At 45.6% G+C, this 15,701-nt stretch overlaps 3 protein-coding genes across 6 annotated transcripts in view; 2 read left to right on the top strand and 1 right to left on the bottom strand.

The window, feature by feature from the left end:
• Positions 1-7,233, bottom strand: part of PRR14 (proline rich 14) — a 43,309-nt gene extending 36,076 nt beyond the window's left edge. Inside the window, exon 1 of the mRNA XM_053363517.1 lies at positions 6,764-7,233. The gene's annotated coding sequence lies outside the window, so the exon portion shown is untranslated. The remainder of the gene's footprint in view (positions 1-6,763) is intronic.
• LOC128400917 (BLOC-1-related complex subunit 6-like) lies at positions 79-3,553 on the top strand. Its single transcript, XM_053363628.1, has one exon. The coding sequence runs from the start codon at positions 2,706-2,708 to the stop codon at positions 3,408-3,410; it is 705 nt and encodes a 234-aa protein (XP_053219603.1). The 5' UTR covers positions 79-2,705; the 3' UTR covers positions 3,411-3,553.
• On the top strand, positions 4,331-15,419 carry LOC128400863 (zinc finger protein ZFP2-like). 4 transcript variants are annotated; one of them, XM_053363507.1, is made up of 3 exons: positions 4,331-4,506; positions 10,797-10,898; positions 12,550-15,419. In XM_053363507.1, the coding sequence occupies exons 1-3, from the start codon at positions 4,434-4,436 to the stop codon at positions 14,577-14,579; spliced, it is 2,205 nt and encodes a 734-aa protein (XP_053219482.1). In that variant the 5' UTR covers positions 4,331-4,433; the 3' UTR covers positions 14,580-15,419. The 4 variants fall into 4 exon arrangements, with proteins under 4 accessions (XP_053219482.1, XP_053219480.1, XP_053219483.1 ...); XM_053363505.1 differs by having other exon boundaries at positions 12,547-15,419; XM_053363508.1 differs by lacking the exon at positions 4,331-4,506 and adding an exon at positions 9,900-10,223 and having other exon boundaries at positions 12,547-15,419.
• Positions 15,420-15,701: the final 282 nt, after the last annotated feature.

Raw genomic sequence — 15,701 nt, 5'->3', positions numbered from 1 at the left:
TACCGAAAGTTAACAAATAAATGCTGAAGAACTCTGGGCAATCCTACGGCAGAAAAAGCTCAACAACTCTGGGCAATCTACCCACCTCACGCATGCTCCTCCTCCCTCCAATGACAATGGGTAGATCACTGCCAGGTTTTTTTATACTGTGAGTAGATCGCAGTTGGACATGCCTGACATAAGCTATCAGTTGTAGTCCCACAGCAGAAAGTTGGCTTTTGCTTTGTTTTTTTGTTGCCACAGGGAAGAGATACAGGAAACATTTCTTCATAGTGGTGTTAAAACCCTTGAAACATTGTTTGCACTCTTTTTACAAAACAGGAATTCTTTACCACTCATTTTGCTCTTTCTTGGGCTCAAGTTATGGCTCCTCCTCCACACATTTCTAATGGATGATGAAAGTGAGGTGGGTATCTTACAGAGTTTTCTGGAGGCTAGAAGGAGTTGCGGCTCTGAATTTAAGCAACATATATTATCTTCTGCTGAACTGGTCTGTCCTTGTCATACAGGAGGCAGCTCTTTAAAAGAAAATATATGTAGCATTATTTTATTAAAACCACCCTCAGGCCATGATTTCATTTACAACTTCACTGGCTTCTCTGACAGAAAGGTATCACTTATGCTTGAATTAATTTTTAAAGACCAAAAAAAAAAACTCAAGAGAACTTAACTTAGTCCTTTTAGAAACGCATTTATGGAAGAGTGCTTCCAATAGCAAGAGCCAATTTCATGGGGGGGGGAATAGGGATAATGAACAATGAACCTAGATAACCTTGGTTCAACTCTTCACTCAATTGTAGACTCACTAGAGGCACAGTTTTTACAATCTTTCCATTTCAATTCCTCAGTCCGCAAGATGGGATCACTGATTGCCTACCCTACAGGGTTGTTGTGAGGACAACACTAACATTTGCAAAGAAAATTATGAACAGCAAGTTACTTTTCCTTTTTTTTTAACATCTGAAAGCTAGAACTGTATTTGCATAACAGTGCAATAACTCAAGACCACAATTTAGTGATGTTTACATAAGCAGTTACTTCACTTAAACAACAAATGAACAACTTTCCAAAGTATCTAGTAGATACACTGCAAAGGAAAGTGGATGGGAAAAAAGGAACTGTGTATCAGGATTAACAGATTCAATTCTCAAGGCTAGGAACTATTCTTTAAGCATTGTTTTCTTACACACACCTCCTTATCTACAGTCCTCATCAGCACCTGCCTAGGAAATGTAGCAATACGATATGCTATTAAATCGTCCTGTTTTGAAGGAAAATAACATCTTCCAGTTTCCCAAGTTACTTTCACCTTCCTTGGGGGAAATCTCATGAAAAGGCATCCCCCGCCTACTTACATCTGACCGATTATGTATTTAGTGTTTCTATCCAATTTTTCAGATAATTAATGAGTTGCAGTCAAAGCTAGTCCGTTAATAGACCCATTGCACTAAGAAACATGATGATTAGGTTCATTCATTTCGATGGGTCTACTCTGAATAGAACTTAGTTGGATAAAACCCATTGTCTCACATAGTGACTTGCATCAGTTAAGAGTAAGAGAGGTGTCCTGCCATCAGGCTTGCAATCTAAAAAGACAAAGGACACACAAAGAAGGGAGCAGGAGGGAAAGGAGGGAAAGCAGTTTTTCAAAGACAAAACAAAGTGGTGAGCTAAAAGCAAGTCCTTTTGTCAAGCTTAGGTCAGGCTGGTCTTCTCTGCCGTTCTACTTGGAATAGGAGTGGATGGCTCTTGTTCCTTTGGTCCTATTAAGAACACAATGGGACAAATGTGGGGACAATTTGCAGATCAGAAAGGAGGTGGTGTACTTATTTGGATAATGGTCCTGAGGTTCCAAGTTACTGTTTTAGAGTATTTATTCGTCCTGAAAATGACAGCTCCACATATAGTTCAGGGGAAGTTTGTTTTCATACCTTCTGTCCTTCAACACAAAGAAGAACTGGTGTACAGACACTTCAAAATTTGTCGGTGGGGTCCAATTTTGTAAAAAAAACACGAACCCATAAAAATCCCGCCAGGAGTAAGAACACACGCCTAACCACGTCAACTCTGAAGTAAATTGTATTGAATTCAATGGGGTTTACTCCCAGCTAATTTGAGATTAGGATTGCAGCCTACGTCAGTAAATTAAAAATACATATTGCCTTTGGAAATGCAGGTTTTGTTATCTCTAAGCTTCAGTTTTGAAAATACTGGCATTTCGGTCTGACAAGCCGCTACAACAGAGTAGGATGACATTTACCGCCCTGCGGGAGCCTTTAACACTTCCCAATTTTTTGACTGGTGAATCTTGATACCAACCTTCCTTTCCCCTGGCAAATCGAGAACGCTATCTTGCGTCAGACTTCTTCCGGCAGAAGAGCTTGACCGAGCATAGAGCGCCCGATATACGCCTCTTGCTTCACGTTGACTGGCTATTCCTCTTAAAGAACGTGAGACGCACCAATGAGAATCTCCCATTTGTTCTCCCTAGCGAACCTACTCTCATCTTCCGCCTCTTCCTTGAGGATTCTCCGCCCATTAGAGGCGCCGACCGGTCACCTGGTGGTCAGATGCAGGAAATGGGCAACTTGAATCCCTCTTGCGCGTTGTCTCTGGTGTCTTTTTTTGTCTCCTCCGAAGCTTCTCCTTCAGCGTCTGCATCTTGATTTATACTTGTCGCATCCTAGTTCTTGCTATATTGCATAATGGAGGGACAGCATATAATGGCTCAGGTGCATATACAGACCCCAACGTCCTCGTCGTCGTCATCTGTGGCTGGGGAAGAATCCAGGAGGCTGAGGGTGGCAGCCCGCGAAAGGATGGCTGGAGGCCGTTTGTTGGACAGTCATAGCCTGGATGGGATAAGCCAAGTGTATGGAGCATCCAAGGCTCAGGAAGGTAGGAGGGCTACCATATCCAGCGCTTTGGAGCTAGAAGGGACAGTGAGCCATGACGGGGACCTGACACACTTTGTGGCCAACAACCTGCAGATGAAGATCAAGATGAGCTCCAGGGGCAGTCTGGATGACACAGAACCCACCTCCTCATCATCAGTGTCGTCGCAGTTGTCTGTTAGGGGCAAAACTGCAGATATACCTCCCATTGACCCGCAGGTGATTAGGGATCTGGAAAGGCTCACTAGGGATGTGGCACAGAAGGTGGACCAGATGCTAAGAGCCTTGAACAGCGCTATCCAGAACATGACAGCCCTCAGCGTTGGGTACATCCAGACTTACCGGGATGCTGTAGACAGCTTGGGTGAATCTGTGGACATGAGCATCAAAGGGATGTACACTCTGATGGCAAGGTGCGAGGAGTTGGACCGCTCCATGCAACCTGTCCATACCCTCGCTAAACAAATCCGGGAGATTAAGAGGACTCTGGAAATCTTTGAGGCGCTTTGCAAGTAGTGCCTCTTTCAAAAAAACTAATTAACTTGTTCACTGGTGGGGCATGGAGCGGGCTGATACCTGATCTACTGTGATTCATACTCAAAAAGGGAAAACTATGTGGATGTGTTCTTGCACTATAATAAATGAAGTATGGCAGTGTTTCTCAAACTTTATAAAATATTGTCCCTAGATAATGTTACTAGATCAAACTCTAGAAACCTCATTAGGGCCTGCCTATGCTTCTTTAAACAATCATTGAGACCCTCTTTCCTCACCCACCGAGATTCCAACATCCACCTGTGCTGATTCAAGCCCATATAAGACCCTAACACCTCCTCTCCTAGTGCTGCTTTCTTTTCAGCCTAAGGTATTTAATGGGACCTGCAACCCTGATTCTCTCATCAGTCCCAGAGGAGTGACGACCCACACACTGGAAAAACAGACTGAACTATGTGTGGGCCAGCTACTAGTGGGTACACAGCTTTTTTGCAGCTAAAAAACAGGAAATTATGTTCATGTGTCATTCAAGCTGACTTCATTGATGTTGGGTTTCAAAAACTTCTGTTTCAAAAAGCTCAAGTTGTTGGACCTGAATTTCCACAAAATGTGTTTTATAGAATTTGTGTCTCATCTATACAGGGCAATAGTAGAGGGTCTTGACTTGCTAATGCATCTTGGATTGAGGGCATGGTTGTGATTTTAAGGAAGCTGTGAACCCCATACTTGTTACCATTGTTTCTTATTATATTCTTAAATGTTCATCTATGTAAGCTTCCCAGATAATGATCAACAAACCTGAAAGAATGTTCCATGTTGTCTCAAATGCAGGTTCTAGCATTTAATAAGCCAGGGGTGGGAAATCTTTTTTCTATCCAGGGCCAATGACCCACAGGGGAAAAAATTCAGGGGACATACACAATCATTAATTGTGCAATGAATACAATAAATGAATAAGTATATTGAAACACTCAAAAAGTTAGTGTTTGGGTGTTGCCATCTCCTGAAACTCCTGGCTACGTAGGTTGAGATCTACTTACTAACATGAATAATACTATAACTGAAAATACTATAAATGCTTTCTTCTTGCAGGGATTCTTCCAGTGGAACAAGAAAGGTAGGTGGGACAAGGCTTTTAAACTACCTTTGCAAGATACTAGCAGCATAACTAGCCGTTCTTCACGCCACCTTTCTCTTTGTAAAGGAGAGGGTGTTGTGCACTGCTGTTAGATTATGCTTGGAGCACCGGCTGTTAACAGTGCCCAAGTGACTACTTTCCTTGCTGACCCATCGGGGAGATGGTGGTGGGTAGCAGTAAAGAGCCTACTGGTAAAGCCCAGGGACTGGATGAAATTAAAAGGTGGCATCTGCACTTGACAAACCATAGATAAGCCGTTATACTAGCAGAAGAAAGATGGAAACAGTGCCACATAAGACTTCTGACTTGTTTCAAAATTTTTGAACAAGAGACTCCAAAGACAAAAAATAAATAAATAAGTGATCATTAGCATCAACGCCATCAGTCAAAACAGGACATCCTGCCCACCAACAGTGATAGAGTGGTTTAGTTAATTCTGCCTTGTGGGCTATTTCAGTCTGGGCAGTGTCAAGGAAGACGTTGTATCTCACCTCAAAATCTTTGGGAGGCCCCCTGTCACACATCCATAACGTAGCAACTACATAGTTTTCCTTGCTGACAAGCTATATTTGCACATGGACAAAACTGTCCCCACTGAGACTGATTTTAAACATACATACAGTGGTACCTCAGGTTACAGACGCTTCAGGTTACAGACTCCACTAACCCAGAAATAGTACCTTGTGTTAAGAACTTTGCTTCAGGATGAGAACAGAAATCAGGCGGCGGTGGCACAGCAGCAGTGGGGGGCCCCATTAGCTAAAGTGGTACCTCAGGTTAAGAACAGTTTCAGGTTAAGAATGGACCTCCAGAACAAATTAAGTTCTTAACCCGAAGTACCACTGTACTTGGTAAAGATCTGGTTTAGACAGTGATTAGGCGATGCAAGTTTGCTCAGGAACAAATATTGTTGCCTAGCTACCAGTGAGCTGAATAATTTATTTGGTGATCTAGTTTTGTCTTTGTAAACACTTTTAATTAAACCCAATTTCTGAACCCTCATAAAGTATACTATCAAAAAATTAGTATTCTAATGATACAGAGAAAGAAGAGATGTTTCACCAAGTGAGAGTCTAGCAGAATACAAGAAACTGGTGCTGTCCATTGCTGGATATGACAAGGGAGCACCAACTGCTCTCATCTCTATCATCCGGCTGCTTGAAGGCTAATATCTGCTTACCTTCTACAACCCTGCACTATAATCAGGAAGGGCTTCTTCTCTGGGCAATGCAGTGTTTTATTTGTTTATTTGACTAATTTGTAAATTATCCTTCATCAGTTAAGATATCAGCAATTCCCAAACTACATTCAATAAAACTATTTTTAAACATTAATTGCTACTTTAAAATAATATTCAAACCATCACCACTATAGCAGAAAGCAGCATCCTTGCCTCTGACCTAAAACCCACCATTATTTCCCAAAGGCCTGAGTGAAAACAGATCTATGTGTCTCAAGATGGCATTGGAAACTTAGGAATGAAAGTGACAACACAATCTCTAAGGCAGGGATAAGAATCTGTGACTCTCCAGATGTTGCTGGACTCCACTCATGCCATCCCCAACTATCTACCAAGCTAGCTGGGGCTGATGGGAGTTAGAGTCTAATGACATCTGGAGGGCCACAAGCTCATTGTCCCTACCCTCAGGGAGGGCATTTTGCAGGGTGCCACCACTGGAAAGGCCCTGTCACCAGATGACGGTTGGCTTACCTGTCAATGGGAGAGACCGCAAGCAGCATCTCCCCAGCAGATCTCAAAGCCCAGACCAGTGGATATAGGAAGAGGTGCTCTTACACCTCTTTGGGACCTAAGTCACTCAGGGCTTTATATGTTTGCATTCAAACCTTGAATCTGACCTAGTAAGCATGTTGGTAGTGCATTTTGTGTAAAATCAGTTTTATATGATTCCAGCCGGATACACTGATCACAAATCAGTTGGCTGTGTTCTGCACCAGCTGCAACTTCTAAACTGACTCAAAAGCACAGTCCCATGTGGATTACAGTAATCTGTTTGCAAGTGTACTAGAATTTGGAGTGTTGCGGCAAAGCTATCACAGTACAGTAGCTGGAAACAAGCCTTGCTGACCACTGAAGTCACTTGGGCCTCTAGTGACACTATTGGATTCAGGAGGACTCCCAAACAAGCTATGGATCTGCTCCTTCAGCTGGAGACTGAAGTGCAACACCATCTAGAACATACAGTCTCCCCAATACCCGAACATGGGAACCACTCACCAACACCTCTGTCCGCCTCATCAGGATTCAGCTTCAGTTGACTGGGCCTCATCCACCAGCCCATTAGTCTCCAGACATTGGTCCAGCACTTGCACAACCTCATTTGGTTCCGATGATGTGGAAGATGGTGAAGATGATCTTCCTTGGGAGGGATCTGGTTGGGTTTTTGAATCACTGACTTGTTATTGGTATGGCTTGCATGGTATACATTGATGAGTAGCAAATTAAATTATTTCTACTCCATTGTGGATATTTTGGTATGAAGAGTGCTGCGAGCATGTTCTCATCTTCAGTATTGAATCTTAATAAAGGAGATAGTTAAACATGCAAAGCGCATCAGATCTTGGTCGCACATCCTAAGATACTTTGGGAGATGGTATGCAGACTACACCCACAAAATCCTTTTAAGATGTGTAGGCTACATGGAATAAGCCACATAATTGTAAAAAGTGAGATTCACTTCCAGCTAAACAGAGGTTAAGATATAACTACATTCAGGGTGTTAACACAGTGAGTGGATTTCCACTAGCACCCTTTTTTTGTGTGCATTGAACCAGACAGGGCTTTATTTGAGAAGGGGTTGAGCCCCAAAATCTGTTTTGAGAAGGGCTCAGGCAGCAGCGAAACATACAGTACCTTTAACGAGAGTGAATCTGAGCCCAGCGCATTTCTTCCTCATTCCAGAGGAAAATATCTATGTTCCAGCAAATACGAGTTTTGTGGCCACCTTAAAAGACTTGACAGGTTTATTGCTGTGACTTTTTTTCCATGGACGATGACGATGATTCACCAGAACAACCTATTCACGCAGAACTGGGATTTCTGAGCCATTTCTGTGTTTAAAAATGAAGCACGGGAGGCGGGAGGGTGACAGTTGCTCCAGATTAGCTACTTTGGAGTACAACTGGGGACGTGAGCCAGTGGCGTAGCGTGGGTTGTCAGCACCCGGGGCAAGGCAAGTAATTTGCGCCCCCTAACCCGTGGATTTGAGCCCCCTAACCCTAACCCCCAGATGTTGCGCCCGGTGCGGCCGGCCCCCCCTGCACCCCCCACGCTACGCCACTGCGTGAGCCCGTTAAACGTGGAACATATACGTTCAACCGTCAACCCAGATCAAGTGTCAAGAAGCGAGACGCTCACAAGAAGCGAGAGAAAGTACCCTCCGTTAAGAATGAGGTAATAATAACTGGTCGTTTAAAACAGTACGGTCAACCGCCTCGAGCAGGCAGCGCGCGACACCCGCACTGACAGTTTGCTTTAAGGCGGGAAAATCAACCAAACTGCCTGAATAGGGGGCGGAGTTAATCCGGGCGGGCGGAGCGCCCGCTGCAGCCGTTGAGGGGGCGGGGTGGGTGTGAGGCGAGATGCTGCTGCTCCCCCCCCCCCCGTTTCTCGTTCTTCCCCGCTCCACTTTTTCTTCTCAAACATTAAAGTGGGCGAGGTGGAAAGGCGCACTGTGTGCGCGCGCGGGGGTGGGGTGAGGATTGTTCTCTAGCAACCAAAGTATTCTCCGGCTTTACCAAAACCGATAGAAGTTCATACATATATGTGGGATTAAAATGCATTAGATATCAATATATAGAGAGCTATATAATGCATTTTAATCCCACACTTAATCCCCCAAAGGCTGGAGCTTCCAAATTCCAGTTATGATTTTTGCAGAGCCGTGCTGGGGTCTCTCTCAACAGTCCCTGGCCCTCAGCTGATGGTCTCAAAGACACGACACCAAAGGAAATGAGTTTTTGGAGGGAGGAGGGGGAAAAAATAGTTCAATGGCCTGCAAAGTAAAAACATTCCTGGAAATGGAAGGGAACTTTCAGTCGCCTTTAGTGGTGGCGACAATAATTTTATTATTGTTGTCATTATCTTATTATTCAAGTCACACGTTCAGTCCTTGGCACCTCCAGGTAGAATTGGAAGAGATGTCTGAAAACCTGGAGAGATGCTGCCAGCCAGTGTTGACGATGCTGAGCTGGATGGAGCAAGGGTGGAAGGCAACTTCCTATGTACATCTCAACGCTCGTAACAGTTTAGCTTCATTATGCAAGGAAGAATATGGCTCAGTTTCCCGTGGGGTGCAGAGACAGTTTTCATGGGACACATGACATTGACAGAGGACACAGCGTGTTCAGCATGTAGAACAAATTCCACGCTGACTTAGAATTGGATGTGGCATATGCCAGGATATGCAGAGCAGATTTTACAGGAACAGTTTAGGGCACTTGTTATATCTCACAAGGATTGTCATAAACCTTTTGTTGGTCCCAGAACACCACTCCACCCCCACCCCACACCCCCACCCGTTTTTGCGCTTGGAATTGCATTGCTATTGGCATCTTTTAAAACCTTAGCTTCTGTAAATGAGATATTGTACCAGATTTGGGGGAGAATAGATGGACAGAGAGTTAACATTTGTTGGATGTGTAGTGATGTATAACAGTAGTAGCGGGACTCGGGAACGTAAGTATGGGGATTGGCATGCACTTCCATCTTCTACCCTAAGTGTTCAGGTCAGTTTCCCCTCTTACAGTTTTAACACTTTTTACACGAATCGTCTTAGAATCATAAAATCATGGAATGTTAGAGTTGGAAGGGGTCCCGGGGGTCATCCAGTCCAACCCCCTGCAATGCAGGAATCTCAGCTAAAGCATCTATGACAGATCCATGACCATCCAACCTCTCCTTAACAACCTCCAAGGAAGGAAAGTCCACCACTTCTCCTGGGAGTCTGTTCCACTGCTGAACAGCTCTTACGGTCAGAAAGTTTTCCGAATGTTTAGTCGGAATCTCCTTTCTTGCAACTTGAAACCATTGGTTCGAGTCCTACCCTCCAGTGCAGGAGAAAACAAGCATGCTCCTCCTTCACGTGACAGTCCTTAAGATATCTGAAGATGACTATCTCCTTCCAGCCGCCTCTTTTCCAGGCTAAACACACCTAACCCCTTCAAGCGCTCCTCATAAGGCTTAGTTTCCAGACCCTTGATCCTCTTGCTTTCCCTCCTCTGCACACGTTGCAGCTGTCATGCCAGGAAAGTGGAGTTCAGAAGGGGAATCTGGATTGACTATGCAAAAGCAAGCAGTTGCTTAGCGTATGTGGGAAGCAACGGGATTTACTCAAAATCTCAAAAGCAGAAATCAGTTCCTAAACTTTGGTCTCGTATAAAGGGCATGTATTATAATCCGATTGGGCTGCCACGTACTCTAGCCGTTTGCTTAAACGAGGGTCGTATGACAGCTCTAACTTCGGGAAGTGACTGAGTTAAAACCGTAGAGCTTCTACTGTCTCCGACGCCTAGAAAGGACTCAGAAGGAAGTACCGTTGTTGAGGGGGCTTAATCATGAAGGGACCTTCCTGTTGCAAGCGGATCTCCATAGCTAGACATCTAGCAGCATCCCCATGCCCACTAATGAAAACAAAGCCTGCAGGGGACCCATAAGGGAGACAACGCCAAAGAACAAGGTTCGATGTGGCTGCAATTGCAGCATCTCGCTGGATCGTACGAGCAGATGATGAAGGGAAAGGGGCTGGGGAAGGGGTGGGAGTGAAAACAGCAATGGAGTCAGGAAACTCTCATGGTGACAGGAATGCAAGAACTGGGCTGGGGAAAGTTAAGGAGAAACGACCCCCCCCCCGCTTCCAACTCAGCTTTGGCAGCTTTCCTTTAATTGTGCAAAATATCCTTAAATTTTAGAGGAATATTTCTGATGTGAGAGGTGTTGGGCGGGTTTGGTTTTCCTTTTCCTTTTTAAATAACTGTCATATGGGGAACTTACGACTGTTCTAGTAGGCTCCATAGAAAGAAGGGCATAGATGTCTCTACTGATATGGACTTGTGGGGAATGTCTGTTCTGTAATATGCTAGGGAATTTGTGTTATAGGATGATCTAAAATATGTGTACAGGGGTTGCTCTTTTATGAGCCTCAATAGGGAACTGGGGCATGGTTACACATGTGAGCATTGCATGTCTTAATGGTGTAGACATCTTTGCATGCTCTCACCCTATACAAATTTATTTCTTTCCCCGCAATCAGAATTCCCCAGTACTAACGCTGCTGTGACTTCCCTTATGGAACGTGAAAAAGAAACATGTATCCTGGATCTCCAGGACTCCAGTGAAGAAGAGACACTAAGAGGTGAGGAATGAATGGAAGATCTGCAGCGTAATGACTTAATGAATTAGGAAATCTCCCCTCCCCTTTCCACAAAGTTATAGGGATGTTTTTAGACAAGCCATCACCTCTTAACAGCTTTCTTTAAACATATAAACGGAAAAGAAAAAAAATAGAGATTTCCAGGTTTACCAGAAGGAACCTTGAAATTAAACTTGATTTGGATGATTGTAATGAGATGTCTTACCTCCTTATTTAGAACCCTGCTTTCCTGTTACTGTTTTCTTGATCCACTACCAAAATTACGCAAGAGTCATTTTCATCCCTTATCATTTTGCTGAGGTTTCAAAGATATGCCATCAATCTTCTCTCTCAATTTGTGGGAGAGTTTTCAGTTGCTACTTGTCAGTTATATGGATCTATTTTAACATTTTTGTTAAAACTATGCAGGCAATGAAATTAGTTTTGCAATCTGCTTTAGTCTAATCACCCACAAGGGTGGGACTGGTGCTGATGGAGCACAAGACTAACAGGAGGCAGGTGTTCAGTCAAGACATGGTAAACTGTGATTAGCTTCAAAAAATGTTGAATAGCTGCAGAAAGTAAAACCCTATGCAGCAAACTCCCCATAGCTTTTATGTGATCACCTTTGAAAGTTGAGCTAATTCATCCCACATACTACAGAAATACATCAAGGTTTTAACAAAAATTCATATATTTCTATATAATAAGAAAATCTATTACGTTCTCTTTCAATGCTCTAATTTTACCTACAATTCTGTCATTTCCTTGTGATGAGAGAATTGTGAGTAAATAAGTTTCTTTGATTTCCAAAATAGCCTCCATGATTGACTTTTTTTTTTTTGCAAGCTTTGTGGCAGTTTAAAAGCAGGAGGGGATTTGTATCAATTTCCTTTGTGTTAGGGCTGGGCATTATCAGCTTTTCAACACTGCAGTGCATCGGCAGCCAAACAGCGTGGTTTGGTGACATACTGCGAAGTTGAAAAAACAAGATGCATTGGCCTCTGCTTGTGAGACACTGGGTGAAACTGCCCCAGCTCTCACCTCTGAGAGCTGAGGCAGTTTCACCCAGGCTCACAGGCTGGGACAATGCAGCTTGTTTGTACCGCTCAGCCCCGGTGCAAGCAGGCAGAGCACCAGGGCTCCTTTAACTGCTCGCTGTGGGGAACGGCAACCATGCTCCCCTCAGCTGAGCAGTTTCACAGAGTCCCCACCCCACCACAGCTTGCAGGAGCCAGTACCGGGCTGGGGGCTCCTTTAACTGCTTGACTGAGGCAAGGGCAACTGCACATTCCTCAGTCAAGCAGTTTAAAGATGCAGAGGGAGGAGCCGATACAGCTTGTTTCTCCCTTTGCGTCATATGAGGGCAGAGTGGGATGGCCGTTTCACTCAGCAATATATTCTTGGTGAAACCACCACCACTCCTGAGTCCCTCTGCTAGCAGTGCCCACTGGAGGAAGGAACTCTTGACTCCCTTCAGTGGATGCTGCTAGCAGGGGGACCCAGGAGCGGTGGCGGTTTCGTTTGTCATTGTTATTTATTTTAAAATGTATAGTGTGCTTTCCCAAGGTTCAAAGCAGTGTACAAAATGAAGTTAAGAGTTCAGCTGCCAACAGTGAGGTAAAAATCTTTGGTATGATTATTCCGACAGAAGACATTGAGATAATAAATGAAAATAAGGAAGAGGAAGCAGAACAACAGAGCATACAGAAAGAAGACAAATGGATTCATGACAAGGCAAAGAGCCAGCAAGAAATCTTCCAGGAAAAAAGAATCACAGCACAAGGCCATCTAATGGAAACTACCCAGCATGTGGCCAGTAATGGTGAATCTGTCATATCTGTGGAACAAGAATCTACGGACATTTTTTCTGACAACGACAAGGTGCCCAAAGCCACCATCTGCCCTGACTGTGGGAAGAGCTTCAGTAACAGCTCCCACCTAGTCCGGCATCGTCGTGTACATACAGGAGAGAAACCCTACAAATGCCCCCACTGTGACAAGAGCTACCGCCAAGACTCCCACCTGGTCCAGCACATGCGTTCTCACACAGGGGAGAAGCCATACCGCTGTACTCACTGTGGCAAGGGCTTCTCCCAGAGCTCCAACCTTATCATCCACCAGCGGACTCATACGGGCGAGCGGCCCTTCACCTGTCCCGAGTGTGGGCGGAGCTTCAGCCACAGCTCCGATCTCATCCAGCACAAGCGGATCCACACGGGCGAGAAGCCCTACGTCTGCTCCATCTGCGGGAAGTGCTTCTCGCAGAGCTCCAAGGTCACCCAGCACAAGCGCTTCCACTCGGGGGAACGGCCGTTTTCCTGCGGGGAATGCACCAAGACGTTTCGTCTCCGCGCTGACTTGGTCCGCCACCTCCGTGCCCACACCGGCGAGCGGCCCTTTGGGTGCCCAGAATGCGGGAAGCACTTCGCCGAGAGCTCCCACCTTATCCGACACCAAAGGATCCACATGAGCGAACGGCCCTTTCGCTGCCCAGACTGTGGGAAAGGGTTCAACCAGAGCTCCAACCTGCAGCAGCACCAGCGTGTGCACCGAGGCCAGAAACCCTTCAAATGCGATGAGTGCGGGAAAGGTTTCGGCGTAAGCTCAGCACTGCTGCAGCACCAGCGCACGCACACGGGTGAACGGCCCTACTGCTGCAGCCAGTGTGGGAAGAGCTTCAGCGTCAGCTCCACTTATCACATACACCAGCGTATCCATGCTGGTCAAAAGCCCTACTCGTGCGCCAATTGCGGGAAAGGCTTTGTGCGCAGCTCCGCTCTCCTTCAGCACCAAGCCACCCACACTGGCGAAAAGCCCTTCCGCTGCCCATACTGCGGGAGAGGCTTTGGACAGAAGTCGGCACTCTCCCAGCACCGGCGAGCCCACGTGAGGAGAGGAGAGACGTTGGCTTTGGTGGAGGGCTGGGATGCTGCTGGGATGGAAGGTGTTGGGGACCAGGGGGTGGAAGGAGGAGTGGACAGCCTGTGGCAAGGCAACGGGATAGGGATTATGGAGCAGGAGTGGCAGAGCGAAGGGGACGAGAGCATGAGGCGGGAATGGGAGGACGACGGGGATGAGACCATGCGGGTGGAGTGGCAGGACGACGCAGACGAGAGCGTGGTGCAGCGGTTGCAGGAAGACGGCAGAGAGAGCATGAGGCAGGAGTGGAAGGATGGTGTGGATGACGAAACAGAGAGGACAGAGTGGCAGGATGACGAGGACGTGTGTGTGGAGCCGGGGTCGCAGGACGACTGCACTGAAAGCATGAGGCTAGAATGCCAGGACGACCCCGACGACGAGGCCGACGAGAGGGTGGCGGTGGGGTTGCAGGATGATGGGGACGAGAGCATGAGGCTGGAATGTCAGGATGACGAAAGCGAGGAGGAGGATTTCCAAGACCATGAGGATCAAAGACTGAGGGGGAAGTGTCTGGATGAGATTGTGGAGCCAGATTGGCAGGATGACAGAGAGGAGAGCCTAAGGGAGGAGTGGGAGAATGCCGTAGGTGAGAACTTCAGGCAGAAGCACAGCAGCGAGGGACAGGAGTGGCACGGCAGTGAGGATGGTAGCGAGAGGCAAAGCTGGCTGGGAGAAGGGGAGGATAGCTTGGAGGGGGAAGGCGAGGAGATTGGAAGGCAGAGTTGCCAGGATGAAAATGAGGAGATTGTGGTATTAAAGTGATTGGTTGGGATGCAGCGGACAAAAGAATGGGAGTGGGATGCTTGGGGAACTCATTCCATAGCCCAACCAGCAAGCCATCAATATGTAGTGGACAGAAATGGCAGGACTATCCATTGGTGCAAAGTGGTCTTGTTCACCTGCAGCAAATATGGCCGTGTTTGTGTTGTGTGGGAGATTCTGCTTGGGCTGCTCTCCACTTGAAAAATGTTCCTCACCCTCAGTACCTGCATGCCTGTACTAGATATCTCCACATGGCTGCCTCATGGTCAAGCTGTATGATGATCCAGCTCCCTGTGTTTTCCCAAGTCTTGTGCCATTTGCTGGTCAAATTAATTCCAAATCGGGTGATTTTATTCAATCAGCTTTTAAATCTTACCCTACATCTGTACATGGTGTGCCACACTTCTCAAAGTGAACTATGTAATGTTAAAAACCCATAAAGCTACCCGAGGCAGGTGCCTTTTCATAAAGAGGTGGGTGACTGTGCCTTTCCTTACTGCTGTAAGCAATTCTTGCTACACTCCTTGAATCAGTTTGGTAGGAAGGACACCTCACCTCAGTCTGGAAGCTTTGAAATCATTGGCTTAAAAAGGTACTGTGTGAGCAACAAAAATCCCCGATTAACTTTGTTGTTTTATTTTCACTGGTATTATTTAGGAGCCCAGGCAAATCTGGGAACATGTAAGACTCCAGTATTTAACTAGAACAGCTTTTTAAACTCTTATTGCATGCTCCAGACCCTTTACCCTTCCTAACTGAAGTTATTTTTGTAATGTTTTGATTTCTGCTATTATCCATGTCTCCCTCTTATGAACTAATAAATGCTCTTTTTAATTCCCACTCAAGTACCCTGAATTCTTTTAACTTTGACGCCAGGGCTAATAATCAAGCTAAACATTTTTTCAAATCCATTTCAAGACAATTGATTTTACATAACCTATGCATTTTGGATACTCTGATCTTTGTCTATTCTTTGGAAGCAGAATGCATTTACACTTACAATTGCCAAATCTAGACAGCTGAGCTGATCAAAACTTGCTGGCCTTGATCCAGAGAACAGAAGGAGTTATTCTGCATACCTAAGTGTGGTTTGAATTTGTGTTTCTCAAACAGCCACATAGC

This window comes from Podarcis raffonei, chromosome 13 (genome assembly GCF_027172205.1).
Source record: "Podarcis raffonei isolate rPodRaf1 chromosome 13, rPodRaf1.pri, whole genome shotgun sequence".
Lineage (NCBI taxonomy): Eukaryota > Metazoa > Chordata > Lepidosauria > Squamata > Lacertidae > Podarcis > Podarcis raffonei.
Note: the sequence above shows the minus strand (reverse complement) of the source record. Positions and strands in the feature narration are given on the sequence as shown.